Genomic DNA, 25,270 nt, shown 5'->3' with positions numbered 1-25,270 from the left:
TTCTAGGGTCCCTAGAAGTAGACAACAACAGAAATTTCTGATAGGGAAATGATCTCCCACCCCTGCACACCTCTAGATGGCTTCCCCACTCCCAAGCCAAAAATTCTACTGTTAAAATCACACAGTGCTTTGTAATCTTCTTTCTGTGTAGTAAGTTTGAAAGGAGGGGGGGGGGGGACCAAATTCACCCTGGATACCCCATCTCAAGATAATTAATTATATTATTCTCTGTATTAAATACATCACCTAAGGGCATGGGAACCTTACCTCTGAAATCTGTAATGGAGGGCGCAGTCAACACAACAATGAAATGTGACGATGTGGGGGAGACAGGAGGCAGGCAGCAACAACACACAGTAACACATTCCACAATGTGAGTGAGAGATGGAACGGAAGGTGGGGGAAAAACTTGAGTAAGTACAAATACCATCCAAGAGAACTGACTAAAAGCAGGAATAAAATGCCCAGACATGACAAAAATATCACTAACAGTCATTATATTAGTTGAAAAGTATGTAGTTACATGCTTTAAGCCCAGTTCCCCAAAGGACATGAGCTTTCTGGCCACTTTATCTCTCTCCTCTTCACCACCCTTATCCTAACAGCCTATTCCTAGAAGTTCCTGCTTTTGTCAGAAGAGAACAGCTGAGGAGAGGGTCTTGAAAAAAAGACAAACATGCTCTCATTCTAGAACCTGATTCAACATGCCCTTGAAGAACCTAGTCTTGCCTGAGACACTGACTTTTAGGGCTTAAGAGAACTGAATCTTACAGTCATGCCTTTGCTAACGAGGCAGGATGGTATCCTGGATATGAAGGGAGATGACCTGGATTCAAATACCAACTTTGCTACTTACTATTTGTATGACCTTGAAAAAAATTCTTTCCTGGGTCTCTGTTTCCCTACCTGTACAATCAAAGGGCTGAACTAGTCCTGACTTCAAATCCTATGGGATGGAATTAAAGGAATCACAAAATAGTAAATAAACACCTGCCAAGAAACACTGAGTCCTGGGCCACATATGTTAAGATCTGCTGTAATAGAACCCAAATATTCCAAGATATTCTGGTCTTCTGACATATGCAGTCAACAGACTGGGCTAGATGTTTTTGTACTGAACCTCCAGAGCAGGGTTGGTGTGGCCACTGTTTGCTTATTTATAGTCAAATAAAGCCAGAGGTTCTCGGAGACTCTGCAAAGCCACATACCTGAGCAGACTGTGAGACAGCCTCATCCAGGGCCAGTGCGCGCCGGCGCACCTCCTCCTTGATTCTGGCATAAGTCGTCTCTGCTTTCTGGTACTTCTCCTGAACCATTTCACCTTCATTGGGGTTCAGCTCCTTCAGCTGTGGGCCGATCTTCAGTAGCTTATCAATGTGAGGCTTATGCTCAGCAATGGATTCCCTTAGTTGCTGTGCCAGAGAACAAAACTAAGCTGATTGACACTGAAATGGTCGCAGTACTTCTACCACAGGGTTACTACTTCTTGGTGTACTCCAACCAGAACATATGCCCTGTACATTCTAAGCCTCTAGGGGAACTTCACAGTCCAAGGACTGTTAGGAGCTGATGCAGCTCTAGCTCCTTCTCACTCCCTGCTCTGTTGTTCCTTGGGCCATATTCCAGGCAAACCATACCAAAAGGGGACGCAGGCACAAACTATGCCTCTGGCTACTCAAGGACTCCACCTAACTTACACAGATTAGACCTTTCAGCTCATGGGGGAGCAAAGAGGGGAGTGCTGGCCAGTCAGAGAAGCTGAATGAAAAGCAAATGAGGATGATTGGGCCCCCAAATTCCTAGGAAAGACTTTGCATTGTCTTGGATGAGGCTATCTCACTCACCTAAATCATTCTGTCCCTTCATTGGGTGGTTTTCCCTTATTGATTTTCCCCTCTACTTAATGGATGATGCTCTAATTAGGGTCTGCTCTAACTCAAGGAATGCTGTTGGCACAGAGATTGTTTTTGGCAAAGCTGATATAAATCTAAACTTCCCAGGTTATTTTAATGGATGAGGCATTAAGATGACTGAGAATATCACTTGGTAGATGCTTAAAACAGACCGCCGAGTTCATTTTCAGTGACAGTATAAAAACAAACTCCTAACTTGCCAGCCATCTTACCCTCATTTCCTCCTGTTGCTGCTTGAGTTGTTCATGATCAATGGCAGGTGGAGGTAGTTGTGATATTAGGGTCTGTGTTTCCTCAATCCATGGACTGAGCTCCTCATAGGTTTCCCAAAACTGGTTCACCAAAACCTGGGCACGCTCTAGGCGGGCGTAGCGTTCTGAATTGAGTTGGCTAATAGCTTCATATTGCTGTACCAAAGATTCTGTTTTCTCCTACCACCAAGAAAGATGATAATAAATGCTATAACATTTTGATGTGAAAATCTAAGATCAACATGGCACATCTTATTTAGTAGGGCTGTCATGAGGTAAAAAGTACTTTGCAAACTTAATGCATTACTGAAATATATCATTATCATCATCAATCTCATCTGCTCCATTTGTTAGCTTCTAAGAACAAAAGATGTATGTAGGCCTGGAACTCTGTAGGTCAGAGGTAAGAGAACTACTGCAGACAAGGTTATAAATATCTTCCCTCTATGGGCCAGTTGGCTTAGAAAAGGGTATTCTATGGCCACATACAACTTTGATAGTGATTTCACAAGTGTTTACTATGAGAATATGGGAGTCTGATGAGAGCATATATGGATGGTTCAACTGAAGCCATCATCTATCCAGGGAACACCACTCAAAATCATTGTCTTAAAGTGGAGGGGAGAGTAGGGTCATCATTATTACAAGGAAGAGAGGACAGACACACATTTCATAATCTACACCACTGATGTTAAAATGTGACTGCAGTGTAAGGTAGTAGGTTCTTATCTTCAATAAGAAAAGCAGCAAAGTATCTTTAAAAGTACTGTTTCATAGTGTGCATTTCTTTCTTCCTTTTTTTTTTAAACCCTTACCTTCCATCTTGGAGTCAATACTATGTATTGGTTCCAAGGCAGAAGAGTGGTAAGGGCTAGGCAATGGGGGTCAAGTGACTTGCCCAGGGTCACACAGCTGGGAAGTGTCTGAGGTCAGATTTGAACATAGGACCTCCCGTCTCTAGGACTGGCTCTCAACCCACTGATCTACCCAGCTGCCCCCCATAGGGAGTATTTCTAATCTCCTCTAAGCCAGGCCTGAACCTATGCCTTTTCTGAATGTGTTGTGTATAAGGAAATAACTTACTTGTAATAGTGCTTTCTGTTCCTCTCCACAGCTTCCAAAGATTTCACTACGCTGGCTAAAAAGTTCGTCCATGGAATCTTTGTGCCGAATGATATCGATGGAGAAAGCCTTTGAAAGAGAAAATGCTATTTAACAAAGAAAGAAAAGCAAACTAGCTTTCCAGGAGGCAAGGTAACAGAGAAGAAAGAATACTGGACTTTTAGTCAGAGGAAATGAGCTCAACTACTTAATTCCTGTGTGAACCTGGAAAAGTCACTTATCTTCTCTGACTTAATTTTCTTCCTCTTTAAAACAAGAGTTGGGACAGATGATTTTCAAGGTTCTCTCAAGCTCTAAGATCCTACAATGCTTTGATTTTGAATTCCAACCTTGCTCTGGGTAAATACTAGTACCTTTGGTTTAGATACCTAGGATGATTCCCACTGCTGAAAAATTTTAAATCTTCCTTTATCACAGGGTTTTAGTAGCCAATATAGCATTTAGAACTTATTAGAAAGAGGGACTGAAATCACCTACTCTCATGAAAAAAACAAACAAACCCCAAAATCGTCTGAGTCAGTATGTCAAACACCCATGATTTCACAGGTGTGGTGACTTTCTCAAATAATATAGACCTCTACTCAAGACTCATAGATAGAGCTGCCTGAAGGGCATCAAAATTGAATTGCCTTTCATTTCAGGATGGAATTTTCAAAGTAGAAAAGCAAGTACTCTTGCTATAATATATTGTAAGACAGCTTTTAACGTAAGTGCATTTTGTTGGTACAAATAAAAAAAATAGCAACGAGCAGTATTGCCAAGTTTATTCAAAAGCTCAATGAAAATATACCTTTCATTTGTGGCTTGAAGCTACATTTAACTGCATAAGGACCTCCTAAATGAGCAGACTGTGGGATATGCAGATGAACTCCTATTCTACAACTTGTAGAGAGTGGCTTAGGCTCAGAAAGTCATCATATGTCAGAAGGAAACCTGGACTCCAAGGCCAATTCTCTATCCCCAATGTTATAACCTCCTCGATGTTGTTATTATTAGATTAAATTTTAGGAAAAACACTTCTAATATAAAAATTATCATGTGTTATCCAACATATTGTGCTGAATGAAACCAACCAAAAAGCAGTTTTTGTTTATCTTGTGTTTTTACTGAGAACTCTCTTTGGGTACTAGAGGACAGTCTCAAAAGAGAGATGATATTAGTTTTAGTTGGTCCTAAAAGGCACAACAAGGAATGATAGGTAGAGGGTGCAGAAAGGGAGATAGAGGTCTAATACAATAGCAATTAGTCTCTCTAAAAGTAGAATACGTTGCCTCAGAGGCTAGTAAGTTCTGTCTCCCTAGAGCTTTTTGAGAAAAACTTGCATGCCTATATGCCAGGTATATTTTAAGTAAAGACTCTTGTTCTAGAACAAGTGGGAGTAGATGGCCTCTGAGGTTCCTTCTATCTTTGAACTCCTTTAAAAACCATTCTGGACATGATGTTAATTCTTCACTCTGATCTCAAATAGATCACTAGAGCACAGTGGATAGAGTACTGGACTTGAAGTCAATGGAGTTAAAATCCAGAATCAGATACATACAAGCTATACGACCTTGAGCCTCAGTTTCCTCATTTGTAAAATAGAGCTGGTGTAACAATATAATACATGTAAAATGCTCTGTAAACCTTAACAGTGCTATATAAATGTTAGCTATTTTTTTTTTAAACTCTTACCTTCCATCTTGGAATCAATACTGTGTATTGGTTCCAAGGTTGAAGAGTGATAAGGGCTAGGCAATTGGGGTTAAGTGACTTGCCCAGGGTCACAAAGCTGGGAAGTGTCTGAGGTCAAATTTGAACCTAGGACCTCTTGTCTCTAGGCCTGGCTCTCAATCCCCCAAATGATGAGTATATGGAAGTAGCCCTTCTAAAATAAATATATAAACAACTAGCTAAATAAATAAATGAATAAACCTTACCTTCCATCTTAGAATCAATGCTGCATATTGGTTTGAAGATTGGTAAGGGCTAGGTAATGGGGGTTAAGTGACTTGCCCAAAGTCACACAGCTAAGGAAGTGCCTGAGGCCAGATTTGAACCTAGGACCTTCCATTTGTAGACCTGACTCTCAATCCACTGAGTCACCCAGCTGCAAATGTTAGCTATTATTACTAATTATTATTATTGTTTTTGTTAAGACATACCTATGTGCGATCATATTTACCTTCTGAACTTGTAGTTGTGCAGTGGTCTGATCCTGTTCCAGGCGGATTGGGCCAAGAGCCATCAACTTCCGTTTGGTTTCAGCCACCCAGGCTAATTCTGCATCAGCAGCTTGCTCATACTATCAAAAGAATGGGAAAACAAACCCATTAGTTAGTATAAACGAGGGGGTCTCTTTCTAAAACACTTAAGTTTACCCAATATAAAAAGGCTCCTACTTGTGCTAAGAGTCTCCTTTCCTCTTGGTAGAGACTCCTTCCAGGACTCTAGGATGTAATACTCACTTTATAATACTGTTGCATAGGTTACTAACTATCTCACGTTAAACTACTGAACTTAATATCTTATTTCTGTGCCAGCAATTAATGAATGTTGTAGGAATATATGGGATAGAGAAAATGGATCTGAGTACCCTTTGAAAACAGTGTTCATCAACAAAAGATAATTCAAGTACATAAGAAATGTCTATTTCTGGGAATTGCTCCCCTTTATCTAGACTGCAAACGACCAGAGTTGTGTTTTACAGTAAGTGTGATATGGTGGTGGACCTCATGTTCACCTCAAAGTGCTCTGGGGATGGTTACTTAGCCAGGGAGCTCTGTGGCTCCAGAAGATGATGTTAAACCGCTCAGAAGTTGTGCTTTTTACACTAATGTTTTGTCAACCCCTCAGGAATGCAAGCAATGATATAATGCTTGAGAACTGTTGCTCTGGGGCTTTACAAACTTTAATGAGGAATATATAAAAATAAAATTATATAACCTATAGAAATCATATAGATAATGTTAACAATATTAATGTAACACATAAATAATATGAATAAATAATATAGAGAAATATGAATACATATGTAAATGTCTCCCGCACTAAGTTATTCTTACCTAGATTGGACCTATGCTTCCTCCTCATTTTCAACTCTGACAAGCTGCCCAAATATTTAAAAATAAGGAAACCTTTTCCTAAGCAAGCAAGAGAATGGTTTACTCTTAATATGCAGTTGAAAGGCTGAATATCAACATTTAAATGACATGTGAGAAAATGTGGATAATTAAAAATAATTCAATCTGGACAAGGTTTGTGCCTTCAATGTGTCTATCTTAGGTGAGTCTAGACAGGCCAGAGATGGCTGGGCTGAGACAAAAGGAGTTAACAACTCTCCACTGAAGGAGTCTTATCTATAAAGCAGATAGAATGGCATCTGCACTGTCCACTTCACATGTTGTTGAAACTCAGAAGGAAATAATGACAACACACAATACTTTTGTACATTTAAAAATGTGTATAAATGTCACATCTTATTTAATCCATCTTAATCAGGCTTTAAAGCACATGGCAGCTCTGTGCCAAAGGACACTTAGACAAAGGAAAAGTTAGTTACCATTTTTCTAAGAAAGCCAAAAAAGAGGAAAGAAGTCAAGAAATGGGACCATTCTCCTTCCTGAGCTAGCGTTGCTTTGGAAAAGTGATTGGCACAGTTAATGAGTGGGTTGGCTAGACTGCCTTGGTCTCCTTCAAGCATCAAAGATCTACAATCTATGATTTGACAGAAATTATAGCTGTCTTCTTCCTTCCCTAGTCTGTACAATTCTAAGACAATTTATTGTTTCAAACAAAAATAAGGAAGTATTTAGGCTATAACTGGGGCTAAGGGTTACCCATTCTAAAACACTGTTGCCCAACTTGGTAGTGCTATAATTAGGAAAGGGCCTCCTTCCTTTCTACATACTTCTCCGTTGGGTTCTTCATCAAAGGAAACAATTATCTGCTAACTACTCCCTCAGTCTTGGTACATTCTTCAAAATCCTCACTCAATTGCTCCCTAGGACTGAAATAAGCCCCTAGGATTCCACTTGGTTTGATACTTTAATTCCTATTCTTGAAATTATACCTATATTGGCCCAAGTGGCCATGCCTTCCCACATGTAGCAGAGTCCAGACATATAAGTACATTCATTACCTGTTGTGATCTCTGGATAGCAGCATCGATTTCATCCACTCTCTGCCCAATGGTGTCACTGACTAGTTTGTACTGGTCATTGGCATCGGATACTAATTTATCCAGCCCCTCCCGGGCTCGCCAGGGCACCAGCTCCAAGAGGGCCCTGCTCACCTCATTCACTGTGTCCAGCACTAGTCTGTGCTCCATGACCTCCTTTTTCAGCTCCTAGGAAGGGAAGACAGGTTTTCAAGCTAGGTAAAATACAATTACCCTTGAGTAGGAAGTGTCACATATTCCCCAAAGGGTTCTGACCTCTTTCCTTCAGTTAGTTTTTCCTATTGCAAAATGTTCACTCTATTCCCAACCCGATTTTTTACTTAGCCACTACATGTTAAGAGCCTTTCTGAATCAGCCTATCTTTGGGTAAAAATTATTTGTTGTATATCTTCTTTTCAAGTCACTTAGAAAATAAGAAACAATATGTTTAAGAAATTTTATCTAAATACTACACTTTAATGTAATAAGGCAGAAATAAACTAATCAACCAATAACTATCAACAAAGAAATGCTTTTGTTCTGTGCCCCTTCCCAGGCTAACTCCATCCAGCTTTGGTCTTTCTTTCCCACCCCCCCACCCCCAAATATATATATATATATATATATATATATATATATATATATATCCAGTTGTAATCAATGTATATAAATTTCTGGTTCTGCTGAATTTACTTTGAACATCCTGATTTCTTCTTTGCTTCAGTTATTTTAAAATTCACTCAATGCTTGATGATAAATGGCAAATGAAAGCCTGCTTAGGAAATATTTATTTTTACTTTAGCGCCCCCAAAGACACACACATTAGTGTCTATTCCTTGCCATGACTACTAGTAGTAGTAGTGGTGGTAACTGCTTTTTTTTAATAGTGTCTTATGTGGGGGCAGCAGGGTGGCTCAGTGGATAGAGAGCCAGGCCCAGAGATGGGAGGTCCTAGATTAAAATCTGACCTCAAACACTTCCCAGCTGTGTGACCCTGGGCAAGTCACTTAACCCCCATTGCCTAGCCTTTACCACTCTTCTGCCTTAGAACCAATACACAGTATTGATTCTAAGATGGAAGGTGAGGGTTAAAAAATAGTATCTTATGTGCTAGAATTTTTATATTTTAATATTTAATAGTGCCCATGAGTGCCAAGTGTTGTGTTAAGCACTTTGAAAATATTGTCATTTGGTCTTCACAGCAACCCTGAGAGACAGGTGCTGTTATTAACTCCATTTTATAGGTGAAGAAACTAAGGCAACCAGGGTTAAGCAGCTTGCCCAGAGTCACACAACTGGTAAGTGTTGGAGGTGTATAATTAGAATTTGCTCCCCAGAAACTCTCCTTCCCAGTTTGCCATGTTCCTTCTCATATTATGTGCTAACAGGGAGGATGTAAGTTTTGTGTGACTCCACCCTCACTCTCTTTTTCCTTGATCTTGGTTTGTAGAGGTGGGGTAGGGTGAGAGCCAGGAGAGTTTTACTCAGGTTTTACTTCTATTTCTTTTTTCTTCTACTTCAAGTGATTATTAATAAACCTTATAAAATATAATAATTGGAGTTATTGGATATTAAGTTAAATCTTACAGAGGTCAAATCTGAACTCAGGTCTTTGTGACTCTAGGCTGGGGGTGAGGGGTGGGGTGTGTGTGGGGCCCTCTATCTATCGTGACACCTAGCTGTCTGTACACCATTACACATCAAAACTACTTTCAGTTGCTGTGTGCCAAAGATTTACTACCTAGGGATCAGTTTGCTGGTAATCATTCTATCTAAAATTAGCTAGGGTTCTCCTTTGGAGAATGGGCACAGAGTCCCAGAATTGTACTACGGTCTTTATGCCTTGGCAGGACTTGAATGAACTTGTGGTCCACTTGCATAGCTTTTGAGAAGTCAAAAATTGTATCCAGGCCATCTTTTAGATGCTACCTATTATTTTTTAGACCCTGAATCTGTCATTCCTATGCATTATACTTCTAGCCTTTAACTCATTTGTCAATTTGACAAGCATATCACCCATGTTTTTTTTTCCTTTAAAAAAAAGAAAATTGGGTGGTGGTGGTGGTGCAGCTCAGTAGCTCAGTGGATGGAGAGTCAGGCCTAGAGATGGGAGGTCCTGGGTTCAAATGTAGCCTCAGACACTTCCCAGCTGTGTGAGCCTGGGCAAGTCACTTAACCCCCATTGCCTAGCCCTTACCATTCTTCTGCCTTAGAAACAATACACAGGATTGATTCCAAGATGGAAGGGAAGGGCTTAAAAAAATTTTTTTTTAAATTTAAGCAAAAACCAAATAAAATGAACATTTCAACATATAGGAGAACACTGTACTTAACAGAACAAGAGAAGACTGTACTTAAAAATGGCAATCTTTTATGTAGAGCTTAGTTTTCTTTTCAAGCATATAATAAAAGGCTCAAAAACATTGATAATTAGAGAAAGGCAACTTAAAAAACAACTCTGATGTAGCACTGCATACCTATCATCTTGGCCAAGATGACAGATGAGGAAAATGACAAATGCTGGAGGGGATGTGGGAAAACAAGTACACGAATGTACTACTGATGGGGCTGTGAAATAATCCAAATGTTCTGGAAAGCAATTTGAATTAGCTAAGAAAATGTTTACCATGTCCTAGCCTTTTAACCCAGCGGCCTCACTTCTAGACATAGGTACTTCAAGTAAATGCCAGAAAGGCCTTATACAGAACAAAGTATTCTAGGAAACACTTTCTGAGGTAGAAAAGAACTAGAAACAAAATAGATGCTCATGGAACAGGGAAGGACTAAGAAACCTGTGGTCTATGAGTATAATACAATATTAGGAAGCCATTAAAATACCATGACTATGAAGAATATAGGGAGGCATGAAAAGATGTACATGAATTAACAAAGTAAATTGGGCAGAGATGGGAAATGAATGTATACAATGACAACAATGGAAAAGGAAAGAACATTAACAATTAAAATCCAAACTGACCACTCTAATGATGAAGACTGGCTCTGAAAAAGGGAAATGAGAGTGTACTTCCCTTCCTTCTTTACAAAAGTGGAGGAATATGGATTGATGGTTGGGCCATAGTGTACAGAGCACTGGTCCTGGAGTCAGGAAGAACTAAGTTCAAATCTGACCTTATACACTTACTAGCTGTCTGACCCTGGACAAGTCACTTAACTGTGGTCTGTCTCAATTTCCTCATCTGTAAAATTAGGCTAAATAACAGCTCTACCTCTCAGGGTTGTTGTGAAGATCAAATAGGAGCAATATCTGTAAAGCACACTGCAAACTTTACTAATTTTTACAAACTACACAAATTATGGAAGTGGAACACAGTCAACTGTCAGACTTGATTAATGTAATTCTATTTAAAATTTTTTCTTCTTTTTTCCCCCTCTTCCTCATTCTTTGTTATGAGGGATGTTACGAGGGCTCTAAGGTGGGAGAGGGCAAAATCATATACATTGGAAAATGAAGGTGATATAAAACCAAAAGGTTTTAATAAATTTTCTAAAATGATTGTTGGATGAATGACTTTTAAAAGTAACCAAGTTTCCTAGAGATATTGAATATAATCTTTTTCCTTAGGAAGGCTTATTTGGGCAGTAAGAGTTGCCTGGTCTATCATATGTCTTGTATTAAGTTTAAAGTGCTTGCTAAAAAAATCTATTTCCCATGACACAGGGTGGACATGGAAGGTCTCTATTTAGTGTAAAAAGAAAATAGGGACACATTTTTGGTTTTGATCCAAGGTCACAGAGCTGAGGAGTAGTATAACAGAACTTAAACCCAAGGGCTGACTTCCTGCCTATGACAAAGCAGGAAGTTCTCACACTATTAATATGAAGACTCACCTTCTGTCTTTGTTGAAACTGGGGAATCTGCTCCCCTGTAGGAGATTGCCCTCCGCTAGCCATCAGCTCCTCTTCTACCTTACTCATCCAGCCAGTTAACTCATCATGTGTGGATTGGAATTTAGTGGCCAGTTGTCGGGCCTGCTCCAATGTTCTAAGGGCCTTAGAACTACTGACAGTGAGGTCAGCATAGCGGGTCTTAATCCCATCCAGTTTCTCTTGGATGAGCAGCACCTCTTCCCCTGTGGGGAAAAGTAGTATGCTGTGAATCATTCATATCCAAGAGGGGAATGCACAATCACAGATATATATTTTCTAAATGCCTCCCCTCCCCTCCTTTAAATTTTGACTAAAGGTTTTTAATATCCCTTCCTGGTGGTTGAAGGAATTTCTGAGACTACTAAAATAGGATGTCTTCTTATACACTTTTTCAGACTTCCACAGAATGACATTCAGCATCCTTTGCTTAAGAAGAAAAAAAAACTCTATATAGCCAGTCTTCATGTAGAAGCAGATGTGAGACAACAAAGTCTTTCAGTGTCTCCAGAGATTTAACAGGAAATAAGAACACAGGGTCAACAGCCTCCCTGGAGCAGCCTGTAACACGATCAGTAGGCTTCTCATAGAAAGAAATTGGCTCACATGGAACATCTAACTGACTGGGCATGTGAGTAGCCTAGGGACTAGGCAAGTAGTTGGAGCTGCTCATTCAAGATACCTGTTGTTTGTTTCAGAAGAGCTTGTCCATTCTTAACAGCTTGGTCTACAGTCTTTTTCCTATTAACAATCTCTTCATTCAAAGCCTGAAAAGAAAAAAAAAAGTATTTTAATACTTCTGTCAAAGGGCTTCTAATGGCACCTTTAGAAAGGGCAAAAAAAGTTAAAAAAAAATAAAGGTGAAATTGAGATCAAACTCAGGGTTAATGAAGAGCAGATCAAACCCTGAGCACTATTTATCTTACTTTCCTCAGCTGTTATTTTCATTAACTGCTACATCCCTTTCCCACCTCCCTCCATTAAAAAAAAAAAAAAAGGTATTCTGGACTCATAGCCAAGTTTCCCATTATATTTCTTACTGGATAGCTGACTTAAAAAAAAAAAAAGATAAAACATCTAAGTATTTTAAATTTATGCAATCCTGGGAGACTTTTAGTCTAGTGTGCCATACAAAGCAAATTTTTTTATGCAATCCTTGAAAAAAGATTACCTTTAGGACCGACTAAAATGTAAATGCCAAAAGGAGGACAAATATGAATTGGAAAAAATGAATGATCATTCAGTAACATAATAAATAGGGATGGAAAACACAAATACCAGGTGGTCAGCATGCTGCTTCTGTAGGACATCCTGTCTGTAATCCTTTACGAAGACCGAGCTGAGCTTGTCCTCAGCCTCAGCCAACCAGTTGAGCACCTCCACCTCATCCTCCCCAAACAGCCTGGCGTTAGCTATGGCCTGTTCAAGTAGGGCTGCCTTTCGACAGCACCGCTCCTGAACCTCACTGTAACGGGCCTGCAAGGCCTCTAGTCTTTCAGCCAGCACACCCTGCTCAGCTGGATAGGTCAGGGAGGAGAGGGACTGCCCAACTCTGACTGCCTGCTGCACATCAGCTGCTCGGCTCTCTATTTCTTCCTCCAGAGCCTGAAAATCCGAAGTGGAAAAAATGAACAACAGAAACAAAAATGGGGGGATAGGGGGAGGGAAGAATTAAAATATACACACCAAACAATGAAAAATCAATGATAAAACAAACATAAATAATAATCCACCCTCTGAAGGGCACAAATAATAGGAAATGCTTATGAACAACAGAAGAGGTTTTTATGATTGTAGCCTGTCAAACTCCAGTCCTTTTATCTAAGAACTGTTTATTCCACCTCTGACACATCTCTGGTATGGATCCATTCATCTATCCCCTTTGCTGCACTCTTATGGACACCGATGCAGTGTAGGCTCATTACCACCCTTCTTTCTTATTTTCCTAGTCTCCTACAAGTCTTTTTGCTTCTACTTGCATCCAACTCTACTCCACCTTTCACAATGCTATCACATTAACTTTTTCAAAGCTTACATTGGCCATATTGTTTTATTTGAAACTCTACAATGGCTCTCTATCATCTATGGGATAAAATTTATATTCTAGGCATAACTATGGTTCCAACATCTCTCTCTAACCTCAGTTTATTATTTTCCTCCACACTTATGATGCTTTGGCCTTTCCTGGACCCTTTCCCCTGAATATACCATGTACATTCCTACCTTCATACTTTTGCCATTCCCTATGTCTGGAATGCAATTCTCCACCCCATCCCCATTAGGTTGAAATCCTAACCATCCTTTAAAAATTTCCGTTTCAATGCTACACTCTTCTTCTTTTTTTTAAATTAATTTATTTAGTCAATTTAGAACATTATTCCTTGGTTACAAGAATCACATTATTTCCCTCTCTCCCCTCCCCTCTCCCTTCCTGCAGCTGACACACAATTTCATTGGGTATTATATGTGTCCTTGATCAAAACCTATTTTCATGTTGCTGGTGTTTGCATTAGGATATTCATTTAGAGTCTACATCCCCAGCCATATCCCCTCAACCCATGTATTCAAGCAGTTTTTCTTCTGTGTTTCTATTCCCAGTTTTTCCTCTGAATGTGGATAATGTTTTTTCTCATCAATACTACACTCTTCTTAACCATAATAATAAGCTGTCCCCAACTGGACTTCACAGAGATAAAAACAAAAGTTCTATTTCTAAGATACGTTGCACATCCAACTCTGCATTTTATTTCTATGTGAATCATATCTCCTAACTAAAGTATAAGGCTCCTGAGGGCAGGATCCACATTTTAAACAATCTTTTTATTGCCTCTCAAGTCCTAAGAACAATGCTTTTACACATAGCTGACACTTAAATGTTTGATGACTCAATCTAAAAGATGTGAGATCTTGCAACATAATGCAAGAATGAGGTGAAGTATAAGAAGATCCTCTGGGCTAGTTGTTGAATGATCCTTGGATATATGGTTTGTTTCTTTAATTTCTTATTGTAGATCAGCGTTTCATTATAAACACTTCCTACCTTGTGGCGCGCAATCTGCTGCTGGATTTTGGCAGTCTGGGTGCCAACTGGCTCAGAATTAGCAAGTTTCTTCTCAGTGACAGATAAGAAGTCAGAAACAGGCTCAGCTGTTTCATGGAATTGTTTTGCTAGAACCAGGATATCCTCCAGCTGTTTTTGCCTATACAAAAGAGAAGAAGGTGCTTGGGTCAGAGAATTGAATCAACATGTACAACACTATTAGCGCCTTCTGCTACTGCTAAAAAATATTGAATGCTTGTGATTGGAACCATGAACTGATAAAACCATTCTGGAGAGCAATATGGAAAGAGCCTCTGGAGAGGATCAAAAGGTCAGAAAGCCAAGCATAACCTTTGACCAAGTAATACTATTACTGAGTATGTATCCCCCAAAGATCAAAGAGAATTGGAAAAGTACCTACCTGTACCAAATTATTTTTAGCAACTCTTTTTGTGGTGGCAAAGAATTGGAAACTGAGGGGTTGTCTATCACTTGGAGAATGAATAAGTTGTGGTATATGATTGTAATGGAATATTACTGCACCATAGAAATGAACAGGATAAGTTTAGAAAAACCTGGACTTGTATGAACTGATGCAAAGTGAAGTGAGCAGAACCAGGAGAACAAGGTATACAATAAAAGAAATATTATAAAATGATCAGTTGTGAAGGACTACAACGCCCTGTTTGGGAATCAGTTGCTGTGGGGTGGGCCAGCCTCCCACAGGGGATGGGGTCTTGGAGGTGGGATGGTGTTGGCGAAATGATGGATGGGACACAGCTTTCACAGGATAAACTGCTCCACCTTGGCGGAGGCCTGGCTTTATTTTATACCTTCATGATCACACATCTACTTGGCACACAGTTTCATTCTCAACATACATGTTTCCATGGAACCTAACAACACAGGAAGCCTTGGGAGATAGTCAACAAAACACTGTTGCTAAGGATCAGTGGGTAGAATCAACACGACCCAGATACAGGTTAGGGAATTCAGAGCACAGATTTGCCAGAAGTTTTTATGCCTAGAAAAGAGGGTCCTACCTAAGTGCGTATATAAGAACCTTAGGTTTAATTTTGTAAGTGGGCTCTCCTGGTAATATCCTGGGGGGACAGAGTGGGACATCTATATTAACCCTGCAAACATGTTGCTCTCATCTATTTTTCCTGGTGCTAAGTAAGAATAATAATCATGACAATTCCAATAATAAAGGGATGTTAATAATGAAAGTCACTTAGGGGGATTTCAGTGGGTGTTTCCATCCTTCCTGGGGGCTGCTTTGCAGTCCCCAGTTTCCATGTGAACCATGTCAAACAACGTGGTCTTTGATGGCTCCTGGCAAAGGACTAAACTATTATTAGCAAAGCAAATCTCTAAAAGAACCACAAGGGATTCATGAGAAAAATGCTATCCCATGGCAAAAGAAGGAATTGTTGAATCTTAGTGCAGATCAAAACGTGCCATCTTCCACTATATTTCCTTCAGGAATGTGTGATATATGTTTTCTACATGACATGAGCAATATGGAAATATGTATTACATGAAAGTATGGGTATAACATATATCAGACTATTTACCACTTCAGAGAGGGTAAGGAGAGAGAAAAATCTGAATTCTAAAATTTCAGAAAACAATTGTTAAAAACATGTATCTGAAAAAAAAATATTGGGGGGGGGGGGGAAATACTGAATGCCACACACTGTGTGAGTGAGCATATGAAATTGTGGACATTTTATTAATAGTTTTGAAGCCAATTCAAATACAGAGCAGAACCAGTCTTTACCAAAGTCTTTATATCTCTCATAGTAAAGAGAAAATAGAATCATGCCTTATGTTTATACACAGCTTTAGAGTTTTTAACATTTTTTGACTTTTTAACTCTCATATACTTTGAGCTATGAAGAGAGACTTGATTTTTAAAAGTAAAAGATTTTCATATCCATTATCTTTGTGTTTCACAACATCCTTGATAGAAGGGTCCAGGGTCTGTAGTTTCCACTCTATATGAAGATGGCTGAAACTCAGGAGACAATGTTCTTTCTGCCCATAGGCATTTATATATACCTAGTGGCTTATGGACCCTTCTAAGTATGAGTTAAGGGTTCATTTCACAGTACTGTGTATACATATTCTCATAGTCTCACAACATTGATCCTATGGAGTGTATTAGAATATGTTCATACTTCAAGAATCCGTTCTGCATTGATGTAGATCACATCTTCTTTATGGCTTAGCATATAACCATAAGCTTGAATGGCCCAGACAATTCATCAACCCAATCTTAATGAATTTAGCTAAAGTTGATCCCTCATATGAGAGATAAAGTTCATATCTGGGACTTTATTCTGATAGGACCTCCAAGAGCATATTATGCTTCACTGACAATGCCTTCAGAAATCAAGGCTCCCTCTCCCATGCCTCAATGTATATGAGAGCTAAAAAAAATCAAGAAATGTTAGAATTCCTAAGATAGATACAGCTATATCTCCTCTTCATATGCTAGTATATAAAACTCTTTCCTGGCCCTGTAAATTTTAGAAAACACCAAAACATGTTTGTACTGCATAAGAAATACCTAGTCGCTGTGTGACCCTGGGCAAGTCACTTGACCCCCATTGCCTAGCCCTTAACATTCTTCTGCCTTGGAGCCAATACACAGTATTGACTCCAAGATGGAAGGTAAGGGTTTAAAAAAAAAAAGAAATACCTAGTCATAAGCATAGAAAATACAAATTTGGCAAATGTCATGGAATCAATAATTAGTAAAATTAGTAAAAATCAGTAAATGCTACATTGTCTCTGAATCTAATTGATTTTTCTAATAATTCTTAAATTTAGGAAACAAATATCCTTCCAAACACTCTTCTTTTATTTCTTATTTAAGTAATATGGCTGGGCTAATTCTTAACTTTCACTTCCCAGTAGTCTAAAAGTCAATCAACTGCAAGAAAATTTGGTGGTGGTGCTTTTTAGTTGACAGTCCCACAAAGTTGTCCAGTACAGAGTTCTCAGTTCTCCTAGCTCCTTGGCCCTAATTAACAATTAGTTCTTCTAATCACAACAGGGGGTGGAGAAGGTGAAGGAGAAGAACAAATGTGTTGCTATTTGTACAGTATAGGTTTTTTCTTATCTCTTTCAAGGTGGGGTCATTGAGGAGTTAAATGCTTGCAGGACAGAGCAAAGGCAGACATATGCCTGAGGACTGTAGCTAACAGTATCCTACTCCTCTTCCCACCAGGAGGCAAGTCTAGCAATTTGACCCCTAAAAAAATAACCCTTACCTAGAAAACTTCTAAGCCTAAAACAACTGTTGAAATAACTGTGAACTTCAGCATTTGGCTTTCTCCTACAGGCCTCTCTTTAGGAATTTGTCTATTTTTAAAATATTAGATTATTAATAAAGTTGGTCATCTTAGGGAGCTCATGTGCCTATGGTCTTTTGGCTCTTGTCAAACCATACTTGTAGTATCCATTTCTAGTTGCCATTAGGAAGGATATGGACTAATTAGAATACAGGTAAACAATAGGGACCGGGATAGTGAGGGGATTTGAAATCAGAAATCAGGTAAAAGAACTGAAGATATTTATCCTAGAATAATAACAGCTAACATTTAAAGTTTACAAAGTGTTTTACAAATATTATCTTATTTTATCTTCATAACAGAGTCAGTATGGGATGTCAGTTAGTGCTAGATGAATTCAGAGAGAATTGTGTTTGAATCCTGCCTCTAGACAAATAGCTATGTGACCTTGGACAAGTCCTTTAATTTCCCTGGGCCTCAGTTTCTTCATCAGTAAGGGTCCCTTCTAATTCTAAGTTTGTCTAACAGTCAATTGCTTGGGACTTGCCATGGGTTCCATAGACTGGCTGAGATAGGACTGCCAGGGCTCCCTAGTTCTTAATATTGTCCATCTATACAATAATAAATTATAGTGACTGTGAACGAGATACCAAGAACAGGTAAAAGTGAGCCCAGTATCATCTGTTTAAAGAAGGTAGAACTATATGACATACTTTGGAAAGATTTCAACTAACAAATTAACAATTAATTAACAATGAATACATGTGAAAATCAACAATGTTTTGATGCTTTTCATTTTGGTGCTTTCAATTTTATCAAAGAAGCTTCAAATTACCTGAAAAATTCATGTAGTAAGATCAATTTATTCTCTAGCTATGCCAGCAAAAAGTAGTTAATAGGATGTTTTTGTGACCATAGAAAAACAATACATCTTAAGTTAGTCAAATTTCTGAACCTCAATATGCTCTGAGCATTCTCAATATGCAACTTTGAATTTCCATATTGAGCAAAGTTCCTGCTGGCACTCTGCCTCTCTTTAATACCATTAGTTCATCTGTTTTTCTGGAGTCATAGAATATTAGAGCTGGAAGAGACCTTATAGAGCATCTAATCCAATTCCCTCATTTGACAGATAAGGAAAGCAGATGCCCAGAAATGAAAGGATTTGCCGAAAGGACATATGTATTATGGCCAAGAACCCTATTTTACTAACTCCTAGGATGGTGCTCATCTTACCACTTCATTCTGTAGCTGTTTTTTAATAAAATTTGACATAATTATATCATGGCACATTCTTAATGTTATGAATAAGTGTTGCAGAATAGCAATGCCTATAACTAGGCATTAAGATCTGTTTTATAGAAAAGGGACAAGATTTTTTCCCCCTTATTTAAGACTAGAAGGCAGAACTAAGGTCAAGGGGTAGAAACTTATGGGAAGGTAATTCATTTTAACTACTCCTGGGAAATGGAGAAAGTAGCAAGACCTCAGGCTCCTGGTCTTTTATTCCCTTAGAACATCTACTTTATCTAGCATATTGGGGCAAAGAGCAGGGTTAAAGTTAAAACCAATCAAATATACACTAAGATAAGCAATTATCTTATAATTACTCTCTAAGTACCTGGGAACTAAAAAGTGTCAAAGTCTGGAATGGTACAATCTATAAGTTACCCACTTTAATAAATACATTGGTCTCACATCCATGGACAGAAAGAACTGCTTCTATATGCTGCCTACTGTGTGGCCATTAAAGGAAACACCAAAGAGTTAATGTAGCTCCTTGAAGTTCTTGCTTCCTCTTCAGTGCCATAAACTAGCTGCTCCTAGCTACAGAAATCATTCTAGTCCCAAATCAGTAGGCGTACAAGAGGAAAAACGTTTTCAGGATATTTCAGCTCCTCATTTCAAAAGAATGATTCTTTAAAAATAAAGGGAAAAGGCTATTTCAAATAGTTGGTGGGTGGGAGGAAAGAAAATGGGGGACATCTGGGCCAGATTCTTTTAAATTTCCTACCATTTGATACAGTAAATATATTGTACTAGAATAACCCTACTAGAGCAATGTTTCTGATTTAGAAAAGGAATCAGTTCTCCCCACCACATGCCAGTTCCCATTCATGAGAACATTTAGAACTCTTACTCTGCTTCTTAGTGACAAGCACCACATTGATCCTGATAGCATCCGTGACACAAATTAAGCGACATTTATTTCAATATCACAGATGCTGCTCATATATTGGATTTCCAACATTGGCTATGGAATAGGGACAATACAAGCACACTAAAGGGTTGCTGGTCTTATAGGAACATAACATATTGATCCATAGTAGGTTGGAGAAGAAGTATAAGTAAGTGAATAGAAAAACATGTCCCTTGTCCTCCCCTGTTCCCACTCCCCTTTGCCTTTACCTGGATGCTGCCTTGCTTAATAATTCAGTCCATCTCCTTCCGAGACTCTCCAGTTGGCTGATGATCTTCTCTCTATCAGCTAGCTCAGCAGATTGAGCTATCCTTTCCCCTTCTGCCTGAAGCATGTCCACAGTGGCTTTTCGATCATCTAGGAGCCGCTGGAGCAGCTGTTAAATTTTTTTTTTAAACAAAGGGAAAAAAAATCACAGAGCTGAGTCAGGAGAAGTATGTATCTCTCAGCCTGAAAAACACCAACCTCTAAGCTCAAGTCATATCTCAAAGGAGCAAGTAGATACTAGAAGGATAATGGGACATGCCAGATCAAAGAACTGTTAGTTAAAAAGGGCAGAAATCATCTAGTGTAGTCCTTCACCGTTCTTTTATTGAAAGTTGTAGATATTGTGGATTTTTAAAAAACAAATTGAAGATTTGTGGCACCCTGCATCAAACAAATCAATCAATGCCATTTTCCAAACAGCAGGTGCTCACATTGTGACTCATTTTGGTAATTCTCAAAATATTTCAAACTTTTTTTTATTGTATTGTTATGGTGATCTGTAATCAGGGGATCCACAAACAATGCCCAGATAGGAGAGAGAATTTAATTGATACAGAGTATGTTCTGGTTACTCCACCAACTGGCAGTTCCTCATTTCTCTCTCTCTCTTCATGGGACTCCCTAGTGAGACACAATTTTGAAGAATTTTACATAAATTTAATTGATAAAGCAATGACAGGGTTTGAGAGGATTGACTCCAACTTTAAAAGGAGTTCTCCTGTGAGTAAAATGCTATCAAATAGCATAACATGATACAGAGAAATCTTTTTTGAAAGGAAGAACCAATCAATGTGGCAAACTTCATTGTCTTCTTATTTAAGAAATTGTCACAGCCATTCCAAACTTCAGCAGCCACCACCCTGGATCAGTCAGTAGCCATCAACACTATGGCAAGTCCTTCCACTAGCAAAAAGATACACTTTGTTGGAGGCTCAGATGATGGTTAGCATTTTTAAAAGTTAATAAAGTATTTTTTAATTAAAGTATGCATCTTTTTAAAAAGACAATGCTACTGCACACTTAGACTATAGAATAGTACAAACATGACTTTTATACTAGGAAACCAAAAAATTTTATGACTTGCTTTATTGCAATTCCATTTTATTGGGATGGCCTGGAACCAAAACCATAATATCTCTGAGGTAAGCTTATATGTGTTAAGGATTCTAAGAGGCAAAATCTGGCAAGGAAGGAATGAGCTCCCTGGGCCTGGGGAAATAAATGCACAGAGGGTAGTAGGTGAGAAATAGAATGTTGAGATTAGGGGACAATGAGCAGGCTAGTTGGCTAGAAATTAAGAGTATGTGAAAGTGAGTAATGTGAAATAAATTGACTAGGAACAAATTGTGATGGGCTTTAAATACCAACTGAAGGAGTGCATATTTTATCCTAGAGGCAATAGAAAGCCATTGAAGATTCTTGAGCAGAGAGGGAAAGTAATGACTTATAATTTAAGATGACTTTGGTAGCTATGTGGAAGATGATTTGGAGAGGGAAAAGGAAAAGGGCATGGAAACCAATGAGGAAACTACTAAAGTAGTCCAGAAATGAGGTGATATGGGTCTGAACCATGGTGGTGGCCATGTGAGTGGAGAAGGGAGTAGAAGAAAAGAGATGCTGTGAAAATAAAACTGATAAGATTTTGCAAGTAACTGAATATAGGGGCAAAGAGTCTGTGAACTTGGAGAACAAGAAGGGTAGTAGGCACCTTTAAGAGAAATAGTTAAGTTTGAGGAGAAATAGATTAGGGGCAAGGGAGGGGGAGAAAAACCAAGTTCCTGTATATGGTAAGCTTGAGATATTAATGGGACATTCAGGTGGAAAGGTCGAATAAGGAGTTGGTAATGCGAAACTGGAAATTAGGAGAAATTTGGAATTGATATACAGATTTGAGAGTAGTTTACATAAAGATGATAAATGAGCCCATGGAAACTTATTCGATCAAAAAGAGATTATCTTTAGAGAAGGGTAGAGATCAGTACCTTATTAGACAACCATGATTAGGGGGAGGTACATGGATGATGATTAAGCAACGGAAACTGAGAAAGATCAGTCCAACAGGGAAAAGGAGAACCAGGAAAGAGTAGAATCATGAAAGCAAAGGGAAGAAAACAATAGGCAGGGCAGAGAGTTGGTCAATATTCTGAAAAGCTATAGAGGAATCAAGAAAGATAAATCAAATTTAATGATTAAAAGATTAGTGGGAACCTTGGAGACAGCATATTTTAAATATACTAAAGAAACCCATAAATATTGGACCACAGTGGTTTGGGAGTATGGAATATCCCTGAGGAATACAGAGGGAAATCATGGAACAAAACAAGGTAAAGTCTATCCATATACTTATAAAAATGCTTAATAATTGGTTTTGTTACATATGTGGTTTCACATTTAATATTTTAAAAGGAAAAATATTAGGATTGAAACTTCATTGTGTAACAACAATTCACATGGTATGGAAAGCTAGGATTCTACAGAACAAGGTGTGAAAAACACTAATCCAGTCCAATCCCCTCCTTCAAAACCACATAATTTAAGGCACAGAAGGGAAAGGACTTGTTCATGTTCATATGGGGTAGCCCTCAGCAGATCCAGAACTTGCAACTTTTTTTGGTCTCCCAAGACAGAGATCTTTACTTTATACTTAGCTGCCTATCTCTGAGCAAGGGATAAATGTTTCCTATCTCTTTCAATCATCTGTTCTACATAAAAGTGGAAGAGCAGAGAACTTCATCATGTCAATATTTAACATAGCTCCTAATATAAACTCAGATAACTATAAAGTTAACTATACCAAGATGGAAACAAGACAATTCTTGGTCAATATCGGTATAGATACCTTTCCCAGTAAACTATGACTGGCTTACCTAAAAGCACTCAGACACCTGCCTTTTTCCCCATAATACCTGGATTAAGTCCTGAAGTAGGGAGTGTGAGTACTAAGGAGAGTTCTAGAGGACAATAGAGAATAGGGCAGGGTCATTATAACTGCTGAATACAAGCCAGAGATTAAAATATGCCCATGAAATCAGAGCTCCTGTTCTCTTTTCAATACCACACCAAATGAATGATGAATTGATTTCAAGCTGCTGGCTGTGCTTTCCCAAACTGCACACAACTGTGTGGTCTTTCACCACTTCCCAGCATCATCATAGTTCACTGTCTCAACATTCTCACTTACCTTCTGTTCTTGGATCTGAGCCTTCACCACTTTATACTCAGCAGATGGAGGCTTCTGATTGGCTATGAGGTCCTCTGTGTCTGCCAACCAGCTGAGCAATGGCTCCAAGGCATCCTGAAACTTCCCACAATGCAACAGGGCCTCCTGTAGTTGTGCAATTCTCTGTGCTACCTGGATTGTGTGTACATAAGAAAGGGTCAATAGAAAGACAAGATCATGGTTTCAATTATAACACATTCCTGGCTCTCCTTGCCCATGAATTCTCCTTCTTAACAAAAGCCTGTCTTTCCACAGTTGGATGTGGGGTTGCATCTTAAAAGGAGAATCTGGATTCAGGTTATTCACCTCCTTTCATAAGGTGCTTTTTGTTCATAGACCACAGTAGTGTCAGCTTCCCCTCTGTCCTCAACCACTCACCTTTTTATTCAGTGTGTTCCATCGGGCATTGATCTCTTCCATGTCATGTTCCAAGCCTTGCACATCACAGTGTTTTCCTGCACTCTGGATCAGGCCTTGGCCAAGTCCATTCACCTGCTGCAGTTTCATCTGAAGGGGATCAACCTGTTCTTTTTGAAACATCTGGACAGTGACAAACCAAAAAGGATAATCATTAGGTGAAAAAGGCTAAGATCTATAACATGCAGCTAAAATGAAGCCCATTTAGAAGGTTCTGAACATACTTCTAATATGGGACAAGGTAGAAAAAAAAATCTGTGTAGAAATGATTTATATGGGAAATTGAGAAGCTAGTGTAGAAGACTAAGTCCCATGCTTTTTTAAGAACTTAGACTCATATCTCAGCTCTACCATATTATTAGTTCTGTCTCTATGCAAAAGCCATTTCCCTTATAAAATTAAGTCTGATTTATACCAGAATGGAAAACCTTTGAATTGTTTTAGCTGAACAAACTCATCACTACACATACAAATCTCTGACCAGTAACTTAACTGAGTCTATTTCCCCATCTGTGAATGAACATGATACATATTGTGAGGAAAATGCCTTTGTAAACCATTAAGTATTATAGAAATGAGAGATAATATTTTGAGCTATTACATTTCAAAACATGTATACACAGAATCATGGAATTCCTGAACTAGAAGGGCTCCCAGAGACCATTTAACAAAATTTATATAGGATATAGGAATGTCTTCTACAATGTCTCCAACAGGTAGTCCTCTGGTCTTTGCTCTACTAAAGGGAGATTATTACCTCTTAAAGAAGCCTATTGCATATTTATGTTTTTCTTTATATTAAGTCTAAATTGATCTTTCTGCAAGCAGAGAGCAGAAATCTAGACATAACATTTTATTCAGGGAAGTTATTGATACCCAGCTTTGCACAGTTCTTTGCTGCAAGGAATTCTAAACTGTTTAATTTTTAAAGCCAAATGTAAAAGGAATAGAAAAGATGTAGCATCCTTACAACTTCATGAAATTAAGTGCGATTTATACCAACCTTTAAAAAGAAGGATAGAATCAAATAGCTGGAACTCAAGAAGAAAATAACATTGAGAGCTGTTTTAGCTGACAAAAGCTTACCACCACCTACATAACTCTGATAATGAGATGCCCGGCTGGAGCACAGAGTTAATGAAGCCAACATCCAATGCAGAATACTCATATAGACTCTACAAGGCCATAACTTATACTAAATAATCTCAGTCTATAATTTTAAAAATGCATGGCCTTGGGATGCCAAGTATGGAAAGGACATAAAAATCCCAAGTTATTAGAACAAACAAAACTGGGCAGGCTAACAATCTATTTTTTGGTACAAGATAGGTAGCATTAGAGTTATTCTTCATTGTGAACTGATGGGATTTTCCCTCCCAAATACAGACATCGTTTTAGAACTTGAAGGAACTTTACAGGACATATATAGTCTAACCACTTGGGCTTAGAGAAAGGAAGTCATCTGCCCAAGGTTTCAGTTTTGTCATGTTTAAAGTAAGAAGAATGGGGCTGTTA

The 25,270-nt window shown here is 38.6% G+C and overlaps 1 protein-coding gene across 26 annotated transcripts in view; it reads right to left on the bottom strand.

Annotated features, from left to right (window-relative positions):
* MACF1 (microtubule actin crosslinking factor 1) overlaps positions 1–25,270 on the bottom strand; it is a 404,892-nt gene that overhangs the window by 47,208 nt on the left and 332,414 nt on the right. For 21 of the 26 annotated variants that reach the window (XM_056795193.1, XM_056795199.1, XM_056795200.1 and 18 more), the window contains 12 exons: positions 23,717–23,878; positions 23,300–23,470; positions 20,061–20,227; positions 14,350–14,509; positions 12,588–12,914; positions 11,992–12,076; positions 11,274–11,515; positions 7,407–7,613; positions 5,451–5,570; positions 3,248–3,355; positions 2,126–2,344; positions 1,209–1,412 (listed from right to left, as the gene is read on the bottom strand). In XM_056795193.1, coding sequence (XP_056651171.1) covers positions 1,209–1,412; positions 2,126–2,344; positions 3,248–3,355; positions 5,451–5,570; positions 7,407–7,613; positions 11,274–11,515; positions 11,992–12,076; positions 12,588–12,914; positions 14,350–14,509; positions 20,061–20,227; positions 23,300–23,470; positions 23,717–23,878 — 2,172 coding nt within the window. The remainder of the gene's footprint in view (positions 1–1,208; positions 1,413–2,125; positions 2,345–3,247; positions 3,356–5,450; positions 5,571–7,406; positions 7,614–11,273; positions 11,516–11,991; positions 12,077–12,587; positions 12,915–14,349; positions 14,510–20,060; positions 20,228–23,299; positions 23,471–23,716; positions 23,879–25,270) is intronic. The other 5 variants (XM_056795202.1, XM_056795188.1, XM_056795189.1 and 2 more) reach the window with 1 other exon arrangement.

The sequence above is a fragment of the Monodelphis domestica genome, chromosome 4, assembly GCF_027887165.1.
Source record: "Monodelphis domestica isolate mMonDom1 chromosome 4, mMonDom1.pri, whole genome shotgun sequence".
NCBI lineage: Eukaryota > Metazoa > Chordata > Mammalia > Didelphimorphia > Didelphidae > Monodelphis > Monodelphis domestica.
This window is presented reverse-complemented; position numbering and strand designations above follow the sequence as displayed.